The 27012-nt window shown below is 48.4% G+C and overlaps 1 protein-coding gene across 3 annotated transcripts; it reads left to right on the top strand.

The window, feature by feature from the left end:
- The first annotated feature begins 889 nt into the window (after window positions 1-889).
- Window positions 890-25291, top strand: SAC3D1 (SAC3 domain containing 1). Of its 3 annotated transcripts, none has more exons than XM_063944823.1 (3): window positions 890-1356; window positions 10074-10695; window positions 24769-25291. In XM_063944823.1, the coding sequence occupies exons 1-3, from the start codon at window positions 1327-1329 to the stop codon at window positions 25269-25271; spliced, it is 1155 nt and encodes a 384-aa protein (XP_063800893.1). In that variant the 5' UTR covers window positions 890-1326; the 3' UTR covers window positions 25272-25291. The 3 variants fall into 3 exon arrangements, with proteins under 3 accessions (XP_063800893.1, XP_063800895.1, XP_063800894.1); XM_063944825.1 differs by having other exon boundaries at window positions 891-1245; XM_063944824.1 differs by having other exon boundaries at window positions 1338-1427.
- The last annotated feature ends 1721 nt before the right edge of the window (window positions 25292-27012 follow it).

The raw sequence follows: 27012 nt of genomic DNA, 5'->3' as shown, positions 1-27012 counted from the left end.
TGCATCTATTTTACAAAATGGTGCCCAGCGTCTCAGAGAGTGAGGGAGAGTGTGAGGCAGCTCCAGGGCGGGAACACCAGCAGTAGATGGCGCCCTGGGCTGGGGGAGAGGATACAGGTCAAGCGCCGGCTCCCCAATGCTGGACTTCACCACCTGGTACTATGGAGGCTTATAAAAATGGATATTAGTATATCCGACCTGTACTCCTATGCCCTGGTGGATATAGTGGGGTCCCTGCTCGGTGACAGTGTCCACGCCAGCGTCGCAGTCCGTCTCCCTAGACTGCAATCGGAACGCGATTTAATGGCGAGTCCCGCCTGGGGGACACTCTTACCTCCTCCCTTCCATAGCAGCCACGCGAACCAGGAGAGCGTCTGCGACCGTGTGCCTACAGCCAGAGCGTCTCCGCCGCAATTACCCAGGAACAGAGCCAGCGGGAGTATGCAACGCCGCTGGGGAGGTGACGGAGCCGCAGCACAGTAAGTCACACTGACATATGAAGTGCTGCAGCCCTTGAAGTCTTCTAAAAAGCTTTTTCAGGGCTGCCTAGCGCAGCTCCCGTTAACTGACCTGTTTCATGCAGGCATCAACTCTAAAACTGAGCTCACAGTGCCTGGATGCGGGGTTATAAAGGAGGACACGCAATGCATTCTGGGACAGTCTAAAGCTTTAGCCTGTTGGTGCCTCTGGATCAAGATCCATCTCTACACCCCCGATGTATTCCCTGTGGAACACAGTGTACCCTGCTGCAGAAATATTTATTTACACTTCACAAATTTACTCAATTTATTTTATCCCGATAAAAAAAAATGTTCATTGTGATAAATATGCCCCCACTGTATGGCAGCATAACAGTATGTGCAAAAACAGCTGACATGGAGGAAGCAACAACAACAGCAGCAGCAGCAGCGTTACCACAGGCACGCAGCAGCTCCTGTAGTGCAGGCTGGTTACTGTAGTGTCTCTATGTCTCAGCAGCTGACACCAATATTAATGCCTTATATACACAGTATGTACAAACTACAAAGCAGCCAGGAAGAGAGACAGGCCTCCTCCAGCACGACCGCGACTCGGAGCCTGCGTCCTGTACACGTTCCGGGGAGCGGGAGGGTACACATTGGACACGCCGCCCCTGTAGGACGCACATACTGCATGCCATGCTCTGCGTCTCACACCCCTGCACGCTGCACACTCCGGGGACTGCAAGTCTGCAACTATATGGAAGCCGAGCCCTTTGGTCCGAATGTAAGCAGCAGCATAGGAACAGTGACTAGCACCCACACAGGCAGGACAGGCCCGGCCCCCGGACGTGGGTGAGCGGGAGGCATGCTGGGAGAAAGGAAGCAGCTCCCACAGGTTGTACAATGTATTCATTATATCATGTATCAGAGAAAGTGGCGTAGTAGTGGCACAGAGTCAGGCGGCAGGTAGGCATGGGGCTGGGGATGGTGTCTGCTCGCTCTCCCCGCCCGTTACCTGGGTTATATGTCACCAGACGCCGCTACTCTCACTGTAATGAAGCCCACAGCTGTCCCTCCATCTTATAACATACACCCCAACATGACCCTGTCCAGGGGGGTTGGGGGACACAATGCTCTGCTCCTGGACTTTTCTCTTATTTTAGGATTGCCATTACCTGTGGTGAAACACCTTTCTTATCCATTACCTGTTCAACACAGGTGCTGGCAATCCTAAAATAAGAGGGAAGTGCACAAGCAGAGCATTTGGTCCCTCCTGGAGAGGGTCATGTTGGGATGTATGTTATATGTAGCTTTCCCTGGTTCCACACATGTAAATGAAGAGTGATAGGCAATTAGGCGATGTATGTACAATTATACTGGTCAGTTGGTAGTTACCGGTGTTAATTACAAAGAAGAATACTCAAGCAAAAAGGCGCTCAGTGCAGTTTCATATGAAATGATACTTAATGTCCATAGATGTCAAGAAAAATGCTCTTGCTCCAATATGTCTCCTCCTGCAGTGATACAGATCAATCTTCCACTCCACCAATTATCTCATGAAGATATGAAATAAAACCTAAATAAAACAAATCATGGTGTAGTATGTCCCATAAAATTCGTATCAGGCTGAAGCAAATCCACTAAAAGCAGATGGCGTACCCCCATACTTGCCACAATCAATGTAAACGATCTCCACATATAAAGGTATCTTTATCTGTACACACATGGATATGGATGAATAATGATGCGTACCATACTTACTAATATCAAAGCATAGATCCTCCCATAACGGTTTCTTTGAAGGCTGGTACCAAATAAGTCACCTTTCTTTTCTCTGACGTCCTAGTGGATGCTGGGAACTCCGTAAGGACCATGGGGAATAGCGGCTCCGCAGGAGACTGGGCACAAAAGTAAAGCTTTAGGACTACCTGGTGTGCACTGGCTCCTCCCCCTATGACCCTCCTCTAAGCCTCAGTTAGATTTTTGTGCCCGGCCGAGAAGGGTGCACACTAGGGGCTCTCCTGAGCTTCTTAGTGAAAGTTTAGTTTTAGGTTTTTTATTTTCAGTGAGACCTGCTGGCAACAGGCTCACTGCATCGAGGGACTAAGGGGAGAAGAAGCGAACCTGCCTGCTTGCAGCCAGCTTGGGCTTCTTGGCTACTGGACACCATTAGCTCCAGAGGGACCGAACACAGGCCCAGCCTCGGAGTCCGGTCCCAGAGCCGCGCCGCCGGCCCCCTTACAGAGCCAGAAGCAAGAAGAGGTCCGGAAAATCGGCGGCAGAAGACATCAGTCTTCACCAAGGTAGCGCACAGCACTGCAGCTGTGCGCCATTGCTCCTCATACACATTTCACACTGCAGTCACTGAGGGTGCAGGGCGCTGGGGGGGGGGCGCCCTGAGCAGCAATAAAAACACCTTGGCTGGCAAACATACATCACATATAACCCCCAGGGCTATATGGATGTATTTTAACCCCTGCCAGAATCCATAAAAATGCGGGAGAAAAGTCCGCAAAAAAGGGGCGGAGCCTATCTCCTCAGCACACTGGCGCCATTTTCTCTCATAGCTCCGTTGGAGGGAAGCTCCCTGGCTCTCCCCTGCAGTTACTACACTACAGAAAGGGGTTAAAAAAGAGAGGGGGGCACTAATTAGGCGCAGTATTAATAAAACAACAACTATAAGGGGAAAAACACTTCTATAAGGTTATCCCTGTATATATATATATATATATATAGCGCTCTGGTGTGTGCTGGCATACTCTCCCTCTGTCTCCCCAAAGGGCTAGTGGGGTCCTGTCCTCTATCAGAGCATTCCCTGTGTGTGTGCTGTGTGTCGGTACGATTGTGTCGACATGTATGAGGAGGAAAATGGTGTGGAGGCGGAGCAATTGCCTGTAATGGAGATGTCACCCCCTAGGGAGTCGACACCTGAGTGGCTGAGCTTATGGAAGGAATTACGTGACAGTGTCAGCTCTTTACAAAAGATTGATGACATGAGACAGCCGGCTACTCAGCCTGTGCCTATCCAGGTGTCTCAAAAGCCATCAGGGGCTCTAAAACGCTGTTACCTCAGATGGCAGATATAGACGCCGACACGGATACTGACTCCAGTGTCGACGATTAAGAGACGAATGTGACTTCCAGTAGGGCCACACGTTACATGATTGAGGCTATGGAAAATGTTTTTACATATTTCTGATAATACCAGTACCACTAAAAAGGGTATTATGTTGGGTGAGAAAAAACTGCCTGTAGTTTTTCCTGCATCTGAGGAATTAAATGAAGTGTGTGATGATGCGTGGGTTTCCCCCGATTAAAAACTGTTAATTCCTAAAAAGTTATTAGCATCATACCCCTTCCCGTCAGAGGATAGGGCACGTTGGGAAACACCCCCTAGGGTGGATAAAGCGCTCACACGCTTGTCGAAACAGGTGGCACTACCGTCCCCGATACGGCCGCCCTTAAGGAACCTGCTGACAGAAAGCAGAAAAATATCCTAAAATGTATAAACACTCACACGGGTGTGATACTGCGACCAGCAATCGCCTCAGCCTGGATGTGCAGTGCTGGGGTGGCTTGGTCGGATTCCCTGACTGACAATATTGATACCCTAGATAGGGACAGTATATTACTGACTATAGAGCACTTAAAATATGCATTTCTGTATATGCGTGATGCACAGAGGGATATTTGCCGACTGGCATCAAGAGTAAGTGCGCTGTCCATTTCTGCCAGAAGAGGGTTATGGACAAGACAGTGGTCAGATGATGCTGATTCCAAAAGGCATATGGAAGTATCGCCTTATAAAAGGGAGGAGTTATTTGGGGTAGGTCTAACAGACCTGGTGGCCACGGCAACGGCTGGGAAATCCACATTTTTACCCCAGGTAGCCTCTCAACATAAGAAGACGCCGTATTATCAGGCGCAGTCCTTTAGGCCCCATAAGGGCAAGCGGGCAAAAGGCTCCTCATTTCTGCCCCGTGGCAGAGGGAGAGGAAAAAGGCTGCAGCAAACAGCCAGTTCCCAGGAACAGAAGCCCTCTCCCGTTTCTGCCAAGTCCTCAGCATGACGCTGGGGCTTTACAAGCGGACTCGGGCACGGTGGGGGCCCGTCTCAAAAATTTCAGCGTGCAGTGGGCTCACTCACGGGTGGACCCCTGGATCCTTCAGGTGGTATCTCAGGGGTACAAATTGGAATTCGAGACGTCTCCCCTTCGCCGTTTCCTAAAGTCTGCTTTACCGACGTCTCCCTCCGACAGGGAGGCGGTATTGGAAGCCATTCACAAGCTGTATTCCCAGCAGGTGATAATCAAGGTACCCCTCCTACAACAGGGAAAGGGGTATTATTCCACGCTGTTTGTGGTACCGAAGCCGGACGGCTCGGTGAGACCTATTTTAAATCTGAAATCCTTGAACACTTACATACAAAGGTTCAAATTCAAGATGGAGTCACTCATATCTCCATGTCCCAATTTACCCTTCTCACCAAGGGTACCTCAGGTTTGTGGTACAGAACTGTTACTATCAGTTTCAGACGCTGCCGTTTGGTTTGTCCACGGCACCCCGGGTCTTTACCAAAGTAATGGCCGAAATGATGATACTCCTTCGAAGGAAAGGAGTTTTAGTTATCCCTTACTTGGACGATCTCCTGATAAGGGCAAGATCCAGGGAACAGTTGGTAGTCGGGGTAGCACTATCTCAAGTAGTGTTGCGGCAGCACGGTTGGATTCTCAATATTCCAAAATCGCAGCTGATCCCGACGACACGTCTTCTATTCCTAGGGATGATCCTGGACACAGTCCAGAAAAAGGTGTTTCTCCCGGAGGAAAAAGCCAGGGAGTTATCCGAACTAGTCAGAAACCTCCTAAAACCAGGCCAAGTGTCAGTGCATCAGTGCACAAGGGTCCTGGGAAAAATGGTGGCTTCCTACGAAGCAATTCCATTCGGCAGATTCCACGCAAGAACTTTCCAGTGGGACCTGCTGGACAAATGGTCCGGATCGCATCTTCAGATGCATCAGCGGATAACCCTGTCACCAAAGACAAAGGTGTCTCTCCTGTGGTGGTTGCAGAGTGCTCATCTTCTAGAGGGCCGCAGATTCGACATTCAGGACTGGGTCCTGGTGACCACGGATGCCAGCCTGCGAGGCTGGGGAGCAGTCACACAGGGAAGAAATTTCCAGGGCTTGTGGTCAAGCCTGGAGACATCACTTCACATAAATATCTTGGAGCTAAGGGCCATTTACAATGCCCTAAGCCAAGCAAGACCTCTGCTTCAAGGTCAGCCGGTGCTGATCCAGTCGGACAACATCACGGCAGTCGCCCACGTAAACAGACAGGGCGGCACAAGAAGCAGGAGGGCAATGGCAGAAGCTGCAAGGATTTTTCGCTGGGCGGAAAATCATGTGATAGCATTGTCAGCAGTGTTCATTCCGGGAGTGGACAACTGGGAAGCAGACTTCCTCAGCAGGCACGACCTCCACCCGGGAGAGTGGGGACTTCACCCAGAAGTCTTCCACATGATTGTAAACCGTTGGGAAAAACCAAAGGTGGACATGATGGCGTCCCGCCTAAACAAAAAATTGGACAGGTATTGCGCCAGGTCAAGGGACCCTCAGTCAATAGCTGTGGACGCTCTGGTAACACCGTGGGTGTACCAGTCAGTGTATGTGTTCCCTCCTCTTCCTCTCATACCAAAAGTACTGAGAATTATAAGACGGAGGGGAGTAAGAACTATACTCGTGGCTCCGGATTGGCCAAGAAGGACTTGGTACCCGGAACTTCAAGAGATGCTCACGGAGGACCCGTGGCCTCTACCTCTAAGAAGGGACCTGCTCCAGCAAGGACCCTGTCTGTTCCAAGACTTACCGCGGCTGCGTTTGACGGCAGGGCGGTTGAACGCCGGATCCTAAAGGAAAAAGGCATTCCGGATGAAGTCATCCCTACCCTGATCAAAGCCAGGAAGGATGTAACCGCAAAGCATTATCACCGCATTTGGCGAAAATATGTTGCGTGGTGCGAGGCCAGTAAGGCCCCGATGGAGGAATTTCAACTAGGTCGATTCCTGCATTTCCTGCAAACAGGAGTGTCTATGGGCCTAAAATTGGGGTCCATTAAGGTACAAATTTCGGCCCTGTCAATTTTCTTCCAGAAAGAACTAGCTTCAGTTCCTGAAGTTCAGACGTTTGTAAAAGGGGTACTGCATATACAGCCTCCTTTTGTGCCTCCAGTGGCACCTTGGGATCTCAATGTAGTTTTGGGGTTCCTAAAGTCACATTGGTTTGAACCACTTGAATCTGTGGAGTTAAAATATCTCACATGGAAAGTGGTCATGCTGTTGGCCCTGGCCTCGGCCAGGCGCGTGTCAGAATTGGCGGCTTTATCCTGTAAAAACCCTTATCTGATCTTCCATTCAGACAGGGCGGAATTGAGAACTCGTCCTCATTTTCTCCCTAAGGTGGTTTCAGTGTTTCATCTGAACCAACCTATTGTGGTACCTGCGGCTACTAGTGACTTGGAGGACTCCAAGTTGTTGGACGTAGTCAGGGCCCTGAAAATATATGTTTCCAGGACGGCTGGAGTCAGAAAATCTGACTCGCTGTTTATCCTGTATGCACCCAACAAGCTGGGTGCTCCTGCTTCTAAGCAGACTATTGCTCGTTGGATTTGTAATACAATTCAGCTTGCACATTCTGTGGCAGGCCTGCCACAGCCAAAATCTGTAAAAGCCCATTCCACAAGGAAGGTGGGCTCATCTTGGGCGGCTGCCCGAGGGGTCTCGGCTTTACAACTTTGCCGAGCAGCTACTTGGTCAGGGGCAAACACGTTTGCTAAATTCTACAAATTTGATACCCTGGCTGAGGAGGACCTGGAGTTCTCTCATTCGGTGCTGCAGAGTCATCCGCACTCTCCCGCCCGTTTGGGAGCTTTGGTATAATCCCCATGGTCCTTACGGAGTTCCCAGCATCCACTAGGACGTCAGAGAAAATAAGAATTTACTTACCGATAATTCTATTTCTCGTAGTCCGTAGTGGATGCTGGGCGCCCATCCCAAGTGCGGATTGTCTGCAATACTTGTACATAGTTATTGTTAACTAAATCGGGTTATTGTTGTTGTGAGCCATCTATCCAGGGGCTCCTCTGTTATCATGCTGTTAACTGGGTTCAGATCACAAGTTGTACGGTGTGATTGGTGTGGCTGGTATGAGTCTTACCCGGGATTCATAAATCCTTCCTTATTGTGTACGCTCGTCCGGGCACAGTATCCTAACAGTCCTAAAGCTTTACTTTTGTGCCCAGTCTCCTGCGGAGCCGCTATTCCCCATGGTCCTTACGGAGTTCCCAGCATCCACTACGGACTACGAGAAATAGAATTATCGGTAAGTAAATTCTTATTATCCAAATAAAATGCAGAAAAATATAAATAAAAATGTACTTTTATTGACTAAAAAAGTATTGCATAGGCAGTGTGAATGTACAGCTACAAATCTCAAGAGAGGAGTTGAAACACTGGTATGGCCGTCGGCCGAAAACGGCACCGACCAGCAGAATGTAACACACAATTCCAGCCTCACGAGAAGTGTCTGACAAAAAACAAATGCCTGCACCCTTCCAACGCGTTTCTCCCTGTTATTAGGGCTTTTTCAAGGACTTATGTTTTATTTCATATCTTCATGAGATAATTGGTGGAGTGGAAGATTGATCTGTATCAGGAGGAGACATATTGGAGCAAGAGCATTTTTCTTGACATCTATGGACATTAAGTATCATTTCATATGAAACTGCACTGAGCGCCTTTTTGCTTGAGTATTCTTCTTTGTACATTGCATTTACTAGGGGTTAAGTGGCCCTTTTCATTCTCAAGTGGCTGCACAAGTGTGTTTGCGCCTTGGGTATCTGATTTTCTTTTCTGTTACCGGTGATAATTAAATCGACCTACACAAGGCATCCTATACCAAGCGTTTCTGACTTGCAGCCATCAAAATGCACTGTGCTTACTGAGTGCCGGCACACGCAGCTGTTGGTATGTCTATAAAGCCAGCATTGTGCTTACTTGCTGTGTCAGATAATGCTAAAGGCCATGTCAGTTGTGTAATGAAGCTTATTGTCAAGAAAGTGTCTTAAATCCTCTAATATTCCAGCAAGAACTGTACATTTAATGACAAAATTAGCTTTAGATGGCGGTTTGTAAGCTAAAATAAACACATTCCATGCTCTATTCACCAGATCCACATCAGTCCCCAATGGATGTAATCATCCCCACTCTATTCTCCTCTTGTTTGGGGGAAGAAGAAAAAAAGCCCCTGTGAACTTCCTATTCAGGTTGGGTGTTGGACCTTTACGGTAGCCCAACATCACACATTTTTCTGTATATCTCTGTGTGTTTTTGCCAAAATGCATAATGTTGTATAACCATTTTCAGCATTAAAAAACATTACATTGCAACATCACAGGAATCACTCCAATATCTCCTTGAATTGAATCATATCGCCCCATTAGAGTGAACCTGGACCTTAGTGGATGGTAAACAGAGCTTAAAAGATTTACTATTTGTCTAATTTTCTAATTTCATGTATATGAGAGTGGTTCAATAAAAAGGTAACAAGACCTCTCACATGTGTAATGTTCTCTATTTCATTCTAATATTCTGCCAGGCCAGAGCAGGTAGATCACTGCTTCCCCTCACGGCCATTAGACTGCGCCTTATATCAGCCATACTGTCCTTACACGAGTTGTAAGATGGTGGGGCTGGCGCAAACATGGTCACACGTTGAGGTGCGTAGTGTGATCACATTTCTGTATCTAAAGTGCACATCAGCAGCTGAAATTCATCGCCACCTGGTGTGTGCACAATGAGCACAGTGTCTCACAGATTAACATTTCTGCCTCACAGTGCTTGATTTCAACCAGGGCCCTATCTATGTGGAGTTTGTATGTCTGTCCCGTGTTTGGGCAAATTTCCTCTGGGTTTTCTGGTTTCCTCCCACATTCCAAAAACATACTGGTAGATTTATTGGTTGTTGTTAAAAAAGGATCTGAATGGGTGTTAGGGAATTTAGACTGTAAAGGTAGGTACACTAGGTGACGTGCTCTATGAGCGAAATCACCTAGTGTCAACCATATCGTTCAGTGATGTCACACAGCCGCCAGGCCGTGGATGCAGCTCTTGGACGCGCATCGCTCGGTGGCGGCAGTATACACACTTGCCGAGAAAGTGAGCAACTTCACTCAGGAAGAGTGAAAATGAGCGACGTCGTTCATTTTCTCGGCAAGTGTGTATGCACCTTAAGATCCAGTTAGACAAGGACTGATGTAAACGATTAGATATTTGCTGTAAACTGGTAGGGCTACATAAACTATAGTAATAATAAGCTGGTAGGGCTACATAAACTACAGGGCTACATAACTATAATAATAATAAGCTTATTTATTAAGCAGCAATATTGTACACTAGTGGTTTTAGGATTATTTCTAGTGACTGCATGAAACTCATCCACATGTGCAATGCAGAGTCTGAACAAGTTTATACAGATAGTTCCAGGTACATTCTTGATAGACTGTTTTTTAGATGGTGCAGTTGGCTTGTTTATCATTGTTTCATTTATTTATTTCAGACCTGTAAACTGCAGTCAAGAACCATGGACTTGCCGCCACCAGTTGGTTTATGTCTTCACATGTGTCCAGAAAAAGAGAGGAGAGAGCGAGAAAGTCAAGAGCGTCTTCACCAGTTTGAATTGCGGAAAGGACAGCAGACAGGCAGGAATCGTAGAGGGAAAGGCCATCATATTGCTGACCCTGCTAGGACTGTTAAAGAATACAGCCGTCCTGCAGCGGGGAAAGAACTATCTTTTCCAGAGGACCTACGACCCCCTGCAGTCCTCCTTAAGACTGTTCAATATTTGTTAAATGAAGTTTGGGATAATATCAATGACAGGGATTCTGCCTGTGTGGCCGAGGCTTACTCCTTTGTGTTTGACCGCTTACGTGCTGTGAGACAGGACTTGATAGTGCAGAGAGTTAGGGGACTGGAAGGGGCTCTTGTGTTGGAAGGAAGTCTTGGTTTCTTGCTTTGTGTCCCGTACCTGGTGAGGAACCTGCCATTGGCAGACTATGATGAAGTGCTGCATACAACGCAAGTGCGGGAAAGCTTTGCAGAACTAATGGAGTGCTATAAAGGGTGTGGACGATTTCCCAGACAAGCAGAATTCCAGGCTCTTCTTCTTCTGTATGATTTAGGTAAGATTTCTTTAGATTTATAAGGGGGTTGGGGAATTCAATTGTTGTTCCCTGCAGCTGCCACTAGATGGCGCCCAATGGAGCAATTCAATTGCTTCTGCATTTAGACGCGAATACCTGATACGAACTTAAATGTGTGATAAATTGGCACTTTGGCACCCAGTTTGGTTGCCCAAAGCAGTACTTTAGATGGGTTTAGCTGCTTTGCACGGCTAAACCCGGTACAAATCGGTGCGCAAATGCGGTACTCGTGCCAAACGGTGTGAGTGACCATTGAATAGCTCCGATTACGTTTGGGCACCCACAGAACCATTTAATTCCCCACTTAGAATGTTTGAAATGTTTTTGCTATAAAGTGGGTCGCGCTTTTATTTAAAGATACCGTACATAAATTTAGTGATAAGAAATGTCCCAAGGCATTTTCTCTTACGTCCTAGAGGATACTGGGGTCCACATTAATACCGTGGGGTATAGACTGGTCCACTAGGAGCCATGGGCACTTTAAGAAATCAATAGTGTGGGCTGGCTCCTCCCTCTATGCCCCTCCTACGAGACTCGGTTTAGAAAAGGTGCCCGGAGGAGCCGGTCACGCTTTGGAGAGCTCCTGAAGAGTTTCCACCTTTATTTTAAATGTGTGGTTTTTTTTTAAATCAGGTCTGTTTTGGCAGCAGTCTGACTGCTTTGTGGGACTTAGGGGGGAGAACGGCCCAACTTCCTTAGAGTTAATGGTCCCGTTTCTCTGCTGACAGGACACTGAGATCCTGAGGGAGCCATTCGCAAGCCACACCACGGCGCAGCGTACCCTCCTGCAGCTCGCCACTACCCTCTAACAGAGCCTGAAGACAGAAGAGTGGCGAGTACAGCGCCGGTGTCCTGGTTAGCGGGTCGCCGGCGGGAATGGCGGCACAAGGGTTGGAGCGCAGCTCTGCGTACAGGCTGCACTCCAGGAGGCTCAGAAGGCGCACACTGCAGTGTGTCCCGCTTTGAGGGGCGCGCTGAGCCACCATTGATACTCACACTGGCCACAACTATCTAACGGGTTTTAATCATTGGTTGGACATTATATTACCTCAGGCCAGTATAATAAATGCGGGAAGCCGCGTGCCATTACAGGGGGCGGGGCTTCACTCAGAGTGGATCCTACAGCTCTCCGGCGCCATTTTCCCTCTGCAGCTCATACAGGCAACATTCACGGGGAAGCGCAGCTCCTCCACAAGGACTCCAAGTCTCCTCAGCAGTACCAGGGGATCTTAGTGAAGGGGGGAAGCAGTGTTAAGATTATAAGCACTACTGAGGTGTTAGTTCTTGCGACCCAACTAAGTTTCACTTTTGCTAAAGGGGCGCTGTGTGGCTGGCTCTGACCTCTGTGTCTTTCTGAGGACTCTGCCTACATATACTGTGTTTTCACATGGTGTGCGGGTATCCCTTCGCAATCATGTCCAGGGACTGTGTTTCTTGCACAGCGGAATGTCTCTCATCCCCTGGGAACTCACCACCCTGTACCCAGGATCTTGCTCACTCCCAGTCCAGTGGGGCTGAACCCCCAGGGTTAGCTTCCATAAAAGGGATGATTTCTAATATTTCCACTAAACTGTCTCATAATGAGAAGGAGACGCAATTCTTACGGCAGTCTATGGATGACCTGATAAATAGAGATTCAGTTCACATGCCTGCGTCTCAAGCACTCGCCCTTTGCCTACAAAAGCGTACTCTGGCCAAATCATGCAGGGTGATACTGATCCTGATACATCAGATCCAGAGGAGGGTGAAGTGGATGCGAGTGGGGTGATGCTGTCCTGTCACAGGAGATTCAGGCCCTAATTGAGGCTATCAGAACTGTCCTGCACATTCCTCACAGGACAGAGGAGATAGAGGAGGAATCTTATTTTAATAATAAAAAGAAATCCTCAGCTACTGACAAGAAATTTCAGATCCCTAAAAGGTTGATTTCTTCCGTTCCCTTTACATTAGATGATAGGAAGAAATGGGAGAACCCGCCGATTGTGGACGCATCTGTGTCCAGGTTGTCGCGCAAGATAGTCTTATCGGTTCCCGGGGCTGCGTCCTTAAAAGATGCGGCCTACCGCAAGATTGAGACCACTCTCAAATCTTTATACACGGCGGTGGGGGTGGCCCAGAGACCTACTATTGCTTGTGCATGGATCACTAGGGCCATCGCTAAATGGTCGGGTAACCTAATTGATGGTTTAGATTCCTTAACCAGGGACGATATTTTCTCTAACGTCCTAAGTGGATGCTGGGTACTCCGTAAGGACCATGGGGATTAGCGGCTCCGCAGGAGACTGGGCACAACTATAAAGAAAGCTTTTAGACTACTGGTGTGCACTGGCTCCTCCCACTAAGACCCTCCTCCAGACCTCAGTTAGATTCTTGTGCCCGGCTGAGCTGGATGCACACTAGGGGCTCTCCTGAGCACCTAGAAAGAAAGTATATTTAGGTTTTTTATTTTCAGTGAGATCTGCTGGCAACAGACTCACTGCAGCGAGGGACTAAGGGGAGAAGAAGCGAACCTACCTAACAGGTGGTAGTTTGGGCTTCTTAGGCTACTGGACACCATTAGCTCCAGAGGGATCGACCGCAGGACCCGACCTTGGTGTTCGTTCCCGGAGCCGCGCCGCCGTCCCCCTTACAGAGCCAGAAGCACGAAGAAGGTCCGGAAAATCGGCGGCAGAAGACTTCGGTCTTCACCAAGGTAGCGCACAGCACTGCAGCTGTGCGCCATTGCTCCTCATGTACACCTCACACTTCGGTCACTGATGGGTGCAGGGCGCTGGGGGGGGGGCGCCCTGAAGGCAATAAATAACACCTTGGCTGGCAAAATATACATCATATATAGTTCCAGAGGCTATATAGATGTAAAATTACCCCTGCCAGTATTACAGAAAAAGCGGGAGAAAGTCCGCCGAAAAGGGGCGGGGCTTCTCCCTCAGCACACTGGCGCCATTTTTCCCTCACAGTTCCGCTGGAAGGAAGCTCCCTGGCTCTCCCCTGCAGTCTAAGAATACTACAGAAGGGTAAAAAAGAGAGGGGGGGCACTAAATTTAGGCGCAGTATAGATATTATATATATGTAATATATATAAAAAAAGCAGCTATAGGGAAACACTCATTGATAGTGGGATCCCAGTGTTATATAGCGCTCTGGTGTGTGCTGGCATACTCTCTCTCTGTCTCCCCAAAGGGCTTTGTGGGGTCCTGTCCTCTGTCAGAGCATTCCCTGTGTGTTTGCGGTGTGTCGGTACGGCTGTGTCGACATGTTTGATGAGGAGGCTTATGTGGAGGCGGAGCAGATGCCTGTAAATGTGATGTCACCCCCTGCGGGGTCGACACCTGAGTGGATGGTGCTGTGGAAGGAATTACGTGATAGTGTCGACTCCTTACATAAAAGGTTTGACGACATACCTAATGTGGGACAGCCGGCTTCTCAGCCTGTGCCTGCCCAGGCGTCTCAAAAACCATCAGGGGCTCTAAAACGCCCGCTACCTCAGATGGTTGACACAGATGTCGACACGGATACTGACTCCAGTGTCGACGACGAAGAGACTAATGTAACTTCCAGTAGGGCCACACGTTACATGATTGAGGCAATGAAAAATGTGTTGCACATTTCTGATGTTACACCCGGTACCACAAAAAAGGGTATAATGTTTGGAGAGAAAAAACTACCAGTAGCTTTTCCTCCATCTGAAGAGTTAAATGAAGTGTGTGAAGAAGCGTGGGCTTCCCCTGATAAAAAGATGGTAATTTCTAAGAGGTTACTAATGGCGTACCCTTTCCCGCCAGAGGACAGGTCACGCTGGGAAACATCCCCTAGGGTGGATAAAGCGCTCACACGCTTGTCAAAGAAGGTGGCACTACCGTCTCCGGATACGGCCGCCCTGAAGGAATCTGCTGATAGAAAGCAGGAGGCTATCCTGAAATCTATATATACACACACAGGTGTGATACTGAGACCGGCTATAGCTTCAGCCTGGATGTACAGCGCTGCTGCTGCGTGGTCAGATTCCCTGTCAGAAAATATAGATACCCTAGACAGGGACACTATTTTGCTAAACGTAGAGCATATAAAAGACGCACTTTTATACATGAGGGATGCACAGAGGGATATTTGCCGGCTGGCATCCAAAATTAGTGCAATGTCCATTTCTGCCAGGAGAGGGTTATGGACTCGGCAGTGGACAGGTGATGCAGATTCCAAACGACACATGGAAGTTCTGCCTTATAAGGGTGAGGAATTGTTCGGGGATGGTCTCTCGGACCTCGTTTCCACAGCAACAGCTGGGAAGTCTACATTTTTACCCCATGTTCCCTCACAACCAAAGAAAGCACCGTATTATCAGGTACAGTCCTTTCGGCCCAATAGGGGCAAGCGGATTAAAGGCGCGTCCTTTCTGCCCAGAGGCAGAGGTAGAGGGAAAAAGATGCAGCATACAGCCAGTTCCCAGGAGCAAAAGTCCTCCCCCGCTTCCTCTAAGTCCACAGCATGACGCTGGGGCTCCACAGGCGGAGCCAGGTACGGTGGGGGCCCGTCTCAAATTTTTCAGCAATCAGTGGGCTCGCTCACAGGTGGATCCCTGGATCCTTCAAGTAGTATCTCAGGGGTACAAACTGGGATTCGAGACGTCTCCCCCCCGCCGTTTCCTCAAATCTGCCTTGACAACCACTCCCTCAGGCAGGGAGGCAGTATTACAGGCAATTCAAAAGCTGTATTCACAACAAGTGATAGTAAAGGTGCCCCTACTTCAACAAGGAAGGGGTTACTATTCCACAATGTTTGTGGTACCGAAACCGGACGGTTCGGTGAGACCCATTTTAAATTTGAAATCCTTGAACACATATATAAAAAAATTAAAGTTCAAGATGGAATCGCTCAGGGCGGTTATTGCAAGCCTGGACGAGGGAGATTACATGGTATCGCTGGACATCAAGGATGCTTACCTACATGTCCCCATTTACCATCCTCACCAGGAGTACCTCAGGTTTGTGGTACAAGATTGTCATTACCAATTCCAGACGTTGCCGTTCGGTCTCTCCACGGCTCCGAGGGTCTTTACCAAGGTAATGGCGGAAATGATGATACTCCTTCGAAGGAAGGGAGTTTTAATTATCCCGTACTTGGACGATCTCCTGATAAAGGCGAGGTCCAGAGAGCAGTTGTTGGTAGGGGTAGCACTATCTCAGGAAGTGCTACAACAGCACGGCTGGATTCTAAATATTCCAAAGTCACAGCTGGTCCCTACGACACGCCTGCTGTTCCTAGGGATGGTTCTGGATACAGAACAGAGAAGAGTGTTTCTCCCGGAGGAAAAGGCCAAGGAGCTGTCATCTCTAGTCAGAGGCCTCTTAAAACCAAAACAGGTGTCGGTGCATCATTGCACGCGGATCCTGGGAAAAATGGTAGCTTCCTACGAAGCGATTCCATTCGGCAGGTTTCATGCAAGAACCTTTCAGTGGGACCTGTTGGACAAGTGGTCCGGATCGCATCTTCAGATGCATCGTCTGATAACCCTGTCTCCGAGGACAAGGGTGTCTCTGCTGTGGTGGCTGCAGAGTGCTCATCTTCAAGAGGGCCGCAGATTCGGCATACAGGACTGGGTCCTGGTGACCACGGATGCCAGCCTTCGAGGCTGGGGAGCAGTCACACAGGGAAGAAACTTCCAAGGACTATGGTCAAGTCAGGAGACTTCCCTGCACATAAATATTCTGGAACTAAGGGCCATTTACAATGCCCTAAGTCAGGCAAAACCCCTGCTTCAAAACCAGCCGGTACTGATCCAGTCAGACAACATCACGGCGGTCGCCCATGTAAATCGACAGGGCGGCACGAGAAGCAGGACGGCGATGGCAGAAGCCACAAGGATTCTCCGATGGGCGGAAAATCACGTGTTAGCACTGTCAGCAGTGTTCATTCCGGGAGTGGACAACTGGGAAGCAGACTTCCTCAGCAGGCACGACCTCCACCCGGGAGAGTGGGGACTTCATCCAGAAGTCTTTCAAATGATTGTAAACCAGTGGGAAAAACCACAGGTGGACATGATGGCGTCCCGCCTAAACAAAAAGCTAGAAAAATATTGCGCCAGGTCGAGAGACCCGCAGGCTATAGCTGTGGACGCTCTGGTAACACCGTGGGTGTACCGATCGGTTTATGTGTTCCCTCCTCTTCCTCTCATACCAAAGGTACTGAGGATAATAAGGAGAAGAGGAGTAAGAACTATACTCATTGTTCCGGATTGGCCAAGAAGAGCGTGGTATCCGGAACTTCAAGAAATTATGTCAGAGGACCCATGGCCTCTACCGCTCAGACTGGACCTGCTGCAGCAGGGGCCCTGTCTGTTCCAAGACTTACCGCGGCTGCGTTTGACGGCATGGCGGTTGAACACCGGATCCTGAAGGAAAAGGGCATTCCGGAGGAAGTCATTCCTACGCTGATTAAAGCTAGGAAAGAAGTAACCGCAAACCATTATCACCGCATATGGCGAAAATATGTTGCGTGGTGTGAGGCCAGGAAGGCCCCAACGGAAGAATTTCAGCTGGGCAGGTTCCTGCACTTCCTACAGTCAGGGGTGACTATGGGCCTTAAATTGGGTTCCATTAAGGTCCAGATTTCGGCTCTATCGATTTTTTTCCAGAGAGAATTGGCTTCACTACCTGAAGTTCAGACTTTTGTTAAGGGAGTGCTGCATATTCAGCCCCCTTTTGTGCCTCCAGTGGAACCTTGGGATCTCAACGTGGTGTTGGATTTCCTAAAGTCACATTGGTCTGAGCCACTGAAAACCGTGGAATTGAAATATCTCACGTGGAAAGTGGTCATGTTGTTGGCCTTGGCTTCGGCCAGGCGTGTTTCAGAATTGGCGGCTTTGTCATGTAAAAGCCCTTATCTGATTTTCCATATGGATAGGGCAGAATTGAGGACTCGTCCCCAGTTTCTCCCCAAAGTGGTATCAGCTTTTCATCTGAACCAACCTATCGTGGTGCCTGCGGCTACAAATGACTTGGAGGCTTCCAAGTTGTTGGATGTAGTTAGGGCCCTAAACATTTATGTTTCCAGGACAGCTGGAGTCAGGAAGACTGACTCGCTCTTTATCCTGTATGCGCCCAACAAGTTGGGTGCACCTGCTTCTAAGCATACTATTGCTCGCTGGATCTGTAGTACGATTCAGCTTGCACATTCTGCGGCTGGACTGCCGCATCCTAAATCAGTGAAAGCCTATTCCACAAGGAAAGTGGGCTCTTCTTGGGCGGCTGCCCGAGGGGTCTCGGCTCTTCAACTTTGCCGAGCTGCTACTTGGTCAGGGGCAAACACGTTTGCAAAATTCTACAAATTTGATACCCTGGCTGAGGAGGACCTTGAGTTCTCTCATTCGGTGCTGCAGAGTCATCCGCACTCTCCCGCCCGTTTGGGAGCTTTGGTATAATCCCCATGGTCCTTACGGAGTCCCCAGCATCCACTTAGGACGTTAGAGAAAATAAGAATTTACTCACCGGTAATTCTATTTCTCATAGTCCGTAGTGGATGCTGGGCGCCCATCCCAAGTGCGGATTGTCTGCAATACTTGTATATAGTTATTGCTTAACTAAAGGGTTATTTTGAGCTATCTGTTGAGAGGCTCAGTTGTTATCATGCTGTTAACTGGGTATTGTATCACGAGTTATACGGTGTGATTGGTGTGGCTGGTATGAGTCTTACCCGGGATTCAAAATCCTTCCTAATTGTGTCAGCTCTTCCGGGCACAGTATCCTAACTGAGGTCTGGAGGAGGGTCTTAGTGGGAGGAGCCAGTGCACACCAGTAGTCTAAAAGCTTTCTTTTTAGTTGTGCCCAGTCTCCTGCGGAGCCGCTAATCCCCATGGTCCTTACGGAGTCCCCAGCATCCACTACGGACTATGAGAAATAGAATTACCGCTGAGTAAATTCTTATTATTTTACTCCTACAGCATATCCAGAACTATGCTAACTTTATGGTGGAAGCCATAAAAGAAATTGGTGTGCTCAACGCATGCACCACTGCCATGGCAGTGTCAGCACGCAGGGAATTGTGGCTACGCCAGTGGACTGCGGATGCGGACTCCAGGAAAGAAGTGGAAAATTTGCTTTTCACAGGAGAGGTCCTGTTCGGGGATGAACTGGATAAGCTAATATCCAAGACTACTGCGGGTAAATCTACATACCTTCCTTCCACAGCTACCCGGAAAGCCTATTCTGCTCCAACTCTGCAGTCCTTTCAGACGGCTAAATTCAAGGGCAAATCCAAGGGTTCTTCTACAGCCTTCAAAGGTAACAGAAGTAAGCCCAGAAAACCAGCAGCTGCAGGTTCTCAGGAACAGGTCTTAGGGTCTGCTTCCTCAAAGCCTTCAGCATGCTTGTGGAACACACTGCCTGGAAGACAGGCAGGTGGGAGCCCGGTTACGTTGTTTCAGTCACACTTGGGCAACCTCATGCCAGGATCCCTGGGTCAAAGATTTATAGCACAGGGATACAGACTGGAGTTTCAGGAGCTCCCACCTCCCAGATTCTTCAAATCAGGCTTACCAGCTTCTCCAGAGGCCAGTTCGACCTTACAAGAAGCAAATCAAAAACTGGTACTGACACAGTTCATTGTTCCAGTTCCTCTTCACCTGCAAAACAAAGGTTTTTATTCCAACCTGTTTGTGGTACCGAAACCGGACGGCTCGGTAAGGCCCATTTTAAACCTCAAGTCACTGAACCCGTACTTACGGGTGTTCAAGTTCAAAATGGAGTTTCTGATAGCTGTAATCTCGGGTCTGGAGGAGGGGGAATTCCTGGTGTCTCTCGACATCAAAGATGCGTTCCTTCACATTCCGATTTGGCCGCCTCATCAGGCATATCTAAGGTTTGCACTGCAGGACTGTCACTTACAATTTCAGGCCCTGCCATTTGGCCTCTCCACGGCACCTAGACGACCTGCTGCTAAAAGCGCCTTCCAGGGAGAGGTTGTTGGACAACATTGCCCTCTCAACCAGACTTCTCCAGGATCACGGGTGGATTCTGAACCTGCCAAATTCCCATCTGGAACCTACACGACACGGAGGCTTCTGTTTCTAGGAATGATCCTAGATACAGAGGAACAAAAGGTGTTCCTTCGGTTGGAAAAGACATTGGCAATACAGTCAATGATGCGGGATGTCCTAAAACCAACCCAAATATCTGTTCATTCGCCTTCTGGGGAAAATGGTAGGCTCTTACGAGGCACTGCATTATGGAAGGTTTCATGCCAGGCCATTTCAGCTGGATCTGTTTGACAAATGGTACGGATCACATCTTCACATGCACCAGAGGATACGTCTGTCGCCAAAAGCGAGGATTTCTCTTCTATGGTGGCTCCAGACTTCTCACCTGACCGAGGGTCGACGGTTTGGGATTCAAAATTGGATTCTGCTAACCACGGACGCAAGCCTCAGAGGTTGGGGAGCAGTCACTGAGGGGGAACAATTCCATGGAAAATGGTCAAGTCAGGAAGCCATTCTCCCGATCAACATTCTGGAAGTAAAGGCCATATACAACGCCTTTCTACAGGCATTGCATCTTCTTCACGATCAAGCCATTCAGGTTCAGTTGGACAACGTGACGGCCGTAACGTACATAAACCGACAGGGCGGAACGAAGAGCAGAGCTGCAATGTCAGAGTTAACAAAAATTATCCTCTGGGCAGAGAGACATGCGGTGGCGCTGTCGGCAATCTTCATTCTGTGAGTAGACAACTGGGAAGCGGACTTCCTCAGCAGACACGACCTCCATCCAGGAGAGTGGGACCTTCACCCACAGATGTTTGAGTCCTCAACAAGTCGGTGGGGAATTCCACAGATAGACGGTCTGGTGACTCCATGGTTTTACCAGATGGTTTACGTGTTCCCACCTCTTCCACTAATCCCAAGAATTCTCAAGAAAATAAAAAGGGAAAAGGTTCAAGCACTACTCATTGATCCAGATTGGCCTAGAAGGGCCTGGTACGCGGATCTACTGGAGTTACTCCTGGAGGACCCGTGGCTTCTACCTCTGCGAGAGGATCTTCTGCAACAAAGGCCGTTCGTCTATCAAGACTTACCGCGGCTACGTTCGACGGCATGAAAGTTGAACGTCAGATTTTAGCCCGGAAAGGCATTCCGAACAAGGTTATTCCGACCCTGATCCAAGCTAGGAAAGGGGTAACGTCTAAACATTACCACAGTATTTGGAAAAAATATGTCTTGTGGTGTGAAAACAGGAAGTTTCCTGCAGTGGAATTTCAACTGGGACATTTTCTCCTTTTTCTACAGTCAGGTGTGGATGTGTGCCTACGTTTGGGCTCCGTGAAGGTCCAGATTTCGGTCTTGTCCATTTACTTTCAGAAACAATTGGCTTCCCTCCCTGAGGTTCAGACGTTCTTGAAGGATGTTCTGCACATCCAACCGCCCTTTGTGCCTCCCACGGCACCTTGGGATCTTAACGTGGTATTGCGGTTTCTGCAATCGGACTGGTTTGAACCTTTACAGGAGGTTGACGTTAAGTTTCTTGCGTGGAAGACTGTTACACTGTTGGCCTTGGCTTCTGCAAGGCGTGTGTCCAAACTGGGGCGTAGTCTCACAAAAGCCCCTATTTGATTTTTCATGAGGATAGAGCTGAACTCAGAACTCGTCAGCAATTTCTTCCTAAGGTGGTGTCTGCGTTTCATAACAACCAACCTGTTGTGGTTCCGGTGCTTACTGACACCTCTGCTACCTCAAAGTCCCTGGATGTTGTGAGGGATTTGAGGATCTACGTGAAGAGGACAGCTCGTCACAGAAAATTTGACTCGCTGTTTGTTCTCTATGATCCCAAGAAAATTGGGTGTCCTGCTTCAAAGCAGTCTATTGCTCGCTGGATCAGGCTTACTATCCAGCAGGCTTATTCATCATCAGGGTTGCCGGTTCCTAAAGTACATGCCCACTCTACTAAGTCAGTGGGTTCTTCCTGGGGCGGCTGCCCGGGATGTCTCGGCTTTACAGCTCTGCCGAGCAGCTACTTGGTCAGGATCGAACATGTTTGCTAAGTTCTACAAGTTCGATACTTTGGCTTCTGAGGACCTTCAGTTTGGTCAATCAGTGCTGCAGGCACCTCAGCACTCTCCCACCTGGTTTGGGAGCTGGGGTACATCCCCATGGTACTAATGTGGACCCCATTATCCTCTATGATGTAAGAGAAAATAGGATTTTAATTACCTACCAGTAAATCCTTTTCCCGTAGTCCGTAGAGGATACTGGGCGTTGCTGTTCCTGTTCAAGTTTGGTTAGCATTGCTTTCCTCTTGTTTGTGTGTGCTGGTTTGAATCTCACCACTGTTCAGTTAAATCCTTTTCTCGAAGTTTGTCCGTCTCCTCTGGCACAGTTTCTAGACTGAGTCTGGTAGGAGGGGCATAGAGGGAGGAGCCAGCCCACACTATTGATTTCTTAAAGTGCCCATGGCTCCTAGTGGACCCGCCTATACCCCATGGTACTAATGTGGACCCCAGTATCCTCTACGGACTACGAGAAAAGGATTTACCTGTAGGTAATTAAAATCCTATTTTTCACCACATAGAAGTATACATAATTTACAAGCCACCAATGTTACCTGACCTTTTTGTTCTAATGGCTTACAGCCAGCTTTCTGGAGCATCAAATAGAACACTCCTAATCTCGCTACTAGCACAATATTGCTGGTCCTACTCCACTAAACTCTGGACCCAGAGGCTACGTTTTGGCATGTAATTAAGTGTGGGCTGCTATCCTGAGAATGCCTTGTTATGACATGCAATTCCTGTTGAGAAGGATAAAAAAAAAAGCTGAAGCACCCAATAGTGAAGTACTTATTTAGTTAAAACTATGGATGGCCAATCGGCGGTCCCATATCGCTCTTTAGGATCAATGTGGTATCGCCAACTCTATATTTATTAGAGAGAATATGCCTGGAAAGAAGTACAATATCGCTGTTGCAGTATCTGGGTTTTTTTGTTTTTTTCTTCATTTGATTCTACTAGTGCATTTAGGGACTAATTCAATAAGGATTGCAAATTCTGAACGCATGCTGGGGGCAGCCCATCGCAGGGCAAGGCCACCCAGCATGCTGACCGCCGCCTCTCTCCCCTTTATCAAGCCGATATTGTGATCAGATCGCAATTTCTGCTTGATAGCAGAAATTAAGGTTGCCTACTGCCGGTGGCCGCAGGAGGCCCGCCACCATCTTTCACGCCCCCGTTTGCGTCCCCATACCACCCCATTTTCAGGCCACGCCCCCACAACGCTCTGTCTCCACCTAGGAAATGGAGCGTTGCTGCTCCCCCCGCGAACGCCTCTGCCTGATTGACAGCCAGAGGAGATCGCATTTTCTGCGGCCCGCCGCAGAAAATGTGGGTGCATGCGCAGGACGGGTATGCGCCCGCTTTCTTTTAGCAATTTTTCTGCGATCCAACCTGAATTAGGCCCTATGTCTCCAGAATCGATCCAAAAATTGTGATGTATTGGACTTTGAAAGCAGTGTAGAAAAAAATTATTGGAGATCGTTGCCCATCCCTAATTTTTACAGACTTATGTTTCAGTTTGCATCCCAAAATGAGATTGTGTAACTGCTTATCTAAATTGACTTTACAGGATCTTGTCCTCTCTATATAAAAATGTTTTCTTACATAAGAAAGAATAAAACTTTTAAACTGGCTACACACTTTGCCCGAGACTTTGACCGACCCGCACATCCGATCCTGGTCGCCTGTTGGGTCTTGTTTTTAAACCTGCTTTAAAACTAGGAGGCCTGACCGCCAACCGACTCTGTAGTGTGTATACTGCAGAGACCTGAGCAGACGACCAATCTCTGGTCCCAGCAGCCCAGCACACTATCAGCGTTGTGGCAGTTCAGAATCTGGAGGGATTCCAGCACCATCCGCTGCTGCTGTGGGATTCAGCGGAGAGTATGGCGACTTGGAGCAAGGCGGTGGTACAGGCAACTTTACCTGTGCAGAGTTCGTCAGCGGGCGGTGTGTTGAATAGCGGCGGGTTTGGCTTCCAGTTTCATACCGCCCCCTTGTGCCGGCTATTAATAGCCAGTGCGAGGTAGCAGCTATCAGTCCAACGGTGGAGGAGGAACGGTGAAGAGCTCCTGAAGGGGAAGTCCTGGATGGGTGGCCCTGCAAAAGAGCTTAAAGGCTGCCAACCTCCAGGTGAAGGTGCTGCATAATAAAATATGAAAACATTTGGTGTCTTTTTTTATTTTATATTTCTTTTACAGGTTGCCTATAGGTACTAGTGGGCCCTTAATACACCTCATGCTGGTACTTGTGGTTCTCCAAGTACCAGCATGCAGGGGAGGCTTGCTGGGACCTGTAGTCCTCCTGTGAAAGACAATATTCTATTAACTATTGCACTATCAACTCTGGTGCTTCAGCCTGGCCTTGGGTTCCCAGGGGGATACCACTTCCCCAGGCATCCCTCGGCTGACTAGTTAGGGGGGATGGATGCTTCGGCCATGGGACCCCATCTATGTGTCACCTCGCTGTGGCATTATTCCCCTGCTACTGGAGCCCGCTGCTGCTTCTGAAAATATGGGGGACCCCCTACTCATTTTGTCATGTCTGTTCCCTGTATTTTTTGGACAAATGCTACCTCAAAGAGCCTGGGGCTGGTTATGCCTTTTGGGGGGACCCACATATTTTCTTTTTTAAAGAAACATTAAAATGCTCTCCCCCTTCCCCCCTTGACCATTATAATTAATTACATTCTGCAATAATATACCCCCCCGGTCACAGATTGTTCTGCTGAAAAATTGGACAAGTGACAAGTGAGGATTGGCTGTAGAATCTGTGAGCAGGTCTGCAGTAGGATTGTATAAACAGTCTGATCTGCCGAGGATTGGACAAGTGTGTACCTGGCTTTATACAGTGTTACATATTTGGAGATTCAGCTTGTGGAGGGGGGGTGGGGGGGAGATTGTTATATTGATATAACTGACCTACCATTAATCAATTAAGCACTAAAACATTTTCATCTTGGTACAAGGTGTATACACACATGCACACACTCATATATTGTTTCCTGTTTGTGTCTTGCAGGAAATCTGGATGCCATGACCAGAACTCTACAACTCCCTCGAAGTGTTCGGTATGCTCCACAGGTGTGTCTGGCACTTGCTATAAACAGGGCCCACTTAGAAAATAACTGGGTACGACTCTTTCGTATGGTACGCCGATGTGACTGTCTTCAGACTTGCGCCTTTTATCGACACCTGCCAAGTTCCCGCTACAAGGCAATATGTACCTTGACATATGCATACAGCAGCCGGAACTGTCGCTACCCACTTGATCTCCTTACTAGACTGATCGCAGTTGACAGCCCTTCATTAGCTAGTGATATGTGCAAAAGACAAGGGCTGATTCTCATTTCGGGGGAACAACCTTCAATCCTATTCCTGAAAAATTCCTTCAAGGATTTGGGGCCTGAGTGCCCAGGTAGAGAGATTCACTTGGTGGAACTTAAGAAAGGGGATGTGTCTTGGGTTCAAGTCATGAGTGGACAAGAATGTATGGATTATATGACATTGCATGGAAGGAAATAAACTTCAGATATACCGCCTTATATTTTGTGCTTTTTTTTTTTTTAATCACAGATTCCCTTAAAGGAGAAGTGATTGAGTGTATAGATGTATGTTTTGTGTGTGTGTGTCTGTGTATATTCTCTTTTTTTTTTTTTTTTCAGTGTTTTTATTGATTTATTTTTTTCCCCAACAGAAAAGATACATTACAATAAACCACAAAAACTAAAGCAGGCATTCCCAACCACAGTCCTCAAGGCGGGTTCACTACGGATTGCCGGCGGTCGGGCTCCCGGCGACCAGCATACCGGCGCCGGGAGCCCGACCGCCGGCTTACCGACAGTGTGGCGAGCGCAAATGAGCCCCTTGCGGGCACGGTGGCGCGCTACGCGCGCCACACTATTTTATTCTCCCTCCAGGGGGGTCGTGGACCCCCACGAGGGAGAATAAGTGTCGGTATGCCGGCTGTCGGGATCCCGGCGCCTGTATACTGTGCGCCGGGATCCCGACAGCCGGCATACTGAAGACCACCCCTCAAGGCACACCAACAGTGCAGGTTTTAGTGATATCTAGGCTGCAGCACAGATGGTTAAATCAAAATAACTGAGCTACTAATTAAGTGACCTGTGCTGAAGCCTGGAGATCACTAAAACCTGCACTGTTATAGGCCCTACACACTGGCCGATTTTTTGAAAGATATGAACGATCTCGTTCATAAATGAACGAGAACTCGTTCATATCTTTCAGTGTGGAGGCTCCAGCGATGAACGATGCGCGGCCCCGCGCTCGTTCATCGCTGGTTCCCCGTCGGCTGTACATGCAGGCCAATATGGACGATCTCGTCCATATTTGCCTGCACTTCAATTCAGCCGGGTGACGGGGGGAGTGAAGAAACTTCACTCCCCCCGTCACTGCCCCCCCCCCCCCCCCGCGCCGCCGGGTCGCTCGTCGGCCGTATCCGCCGTCGGGCAGCTCGGCGGCGGGTCGGCCAGTGTGTAGGGCCCTTTAGTGTGCCTTGAAGAACGTGGTTGGGAATGCCTGAACTAAAGGAAAATAATTTTACAGAAAACAGAACTGGTGTGGTTGCCACATTTGGTTATTACTTCTAAGTATTCAAACAGTAACACGTAGAAAACTTAATACATACATTGTATAAATGTTGGATGCGTGACTTGTAACATTATTACAGAATATCATCAGCTTCTATTATACAATTAAGTAATACTGTACTTAAAACCTAAAGTAAGGGAACCAACAATCACAATGTAACTATGAGCCTTAATGCCCAGACAGTCCTAGCGGATAACCTATCCATTTCTGTGCACAATATTTACCCTGAAACCATAGTTAGATGAAGCGATCAGAACACAACTTAACAAGTAGCCTCAATAAGGTATACGTGGTGCAGACATGGTAACAGCCTTATATGATCCCATTACCGTTAACTACTAGCATACCAGAAGCCCTTGGTTCCCTTCACGTTGTGCGTATGAAGAGTCTAACCATTTATCACAAATAATAAGAATTTACTCACCGGCAATTCTCTTTCTCGTAATCCGTAGTGGATGCTGGGGACTCCGTAAGGACCATGGTGAATAGACGGGCTCCGCAGGAGACTGGGCACTCTAAAAGAAAGATTAGGTACTATCTGGTGTGCACTGGCTCCTCCCTCTATGCCCCTCCTCCAGACCTCAGTTAGGGAAACTGTGCCCGGAAGAGCTGACAGTACAAGGAAAGGATTTTGGAATCCAGGGTAAGACTCATA

This window comes from Pseudophryne corroboree, chromosome 11, assembly GCF_028390025.1.
Source record: "Pseudophryne corroboree isolate aPseCor3 chromosome 11, aPseCor3.hap2, whole genome shotgun sequence".
Lineage (NCBI taxonomy): Eukaryota > Metazoa > Chordata > Amphibia > Anura > Myobatrachidae > Pseudophryne > Pseudophryne corroboree.
This window is presented reverse-complemented; position numbering and strand designations above follow the sequence as displayed.

Coding starts and splice junctions, on each gene's coding strand:
- SAC3D1 (XM_063944825.1), top strand. CDS start 967: ATGTCTCAGCAGCTGACACCAATATTAATGCCTTATATACACAGTATG. Junction 1,246..10,073: donor CCGAGCCCTTTGGTCCGAAT/GTAAGCAGCAGC, acceptor TATTTATTTCAG/ACCTGTAAACTGCAGTCAAG. Junction 10,696..24,768: donor TCTTCTTCTGTATGATTTAG/GTAAGATTTCTT, acceptor TGTGTCTTGCAG/GAAATCTGGATGCCATGACC.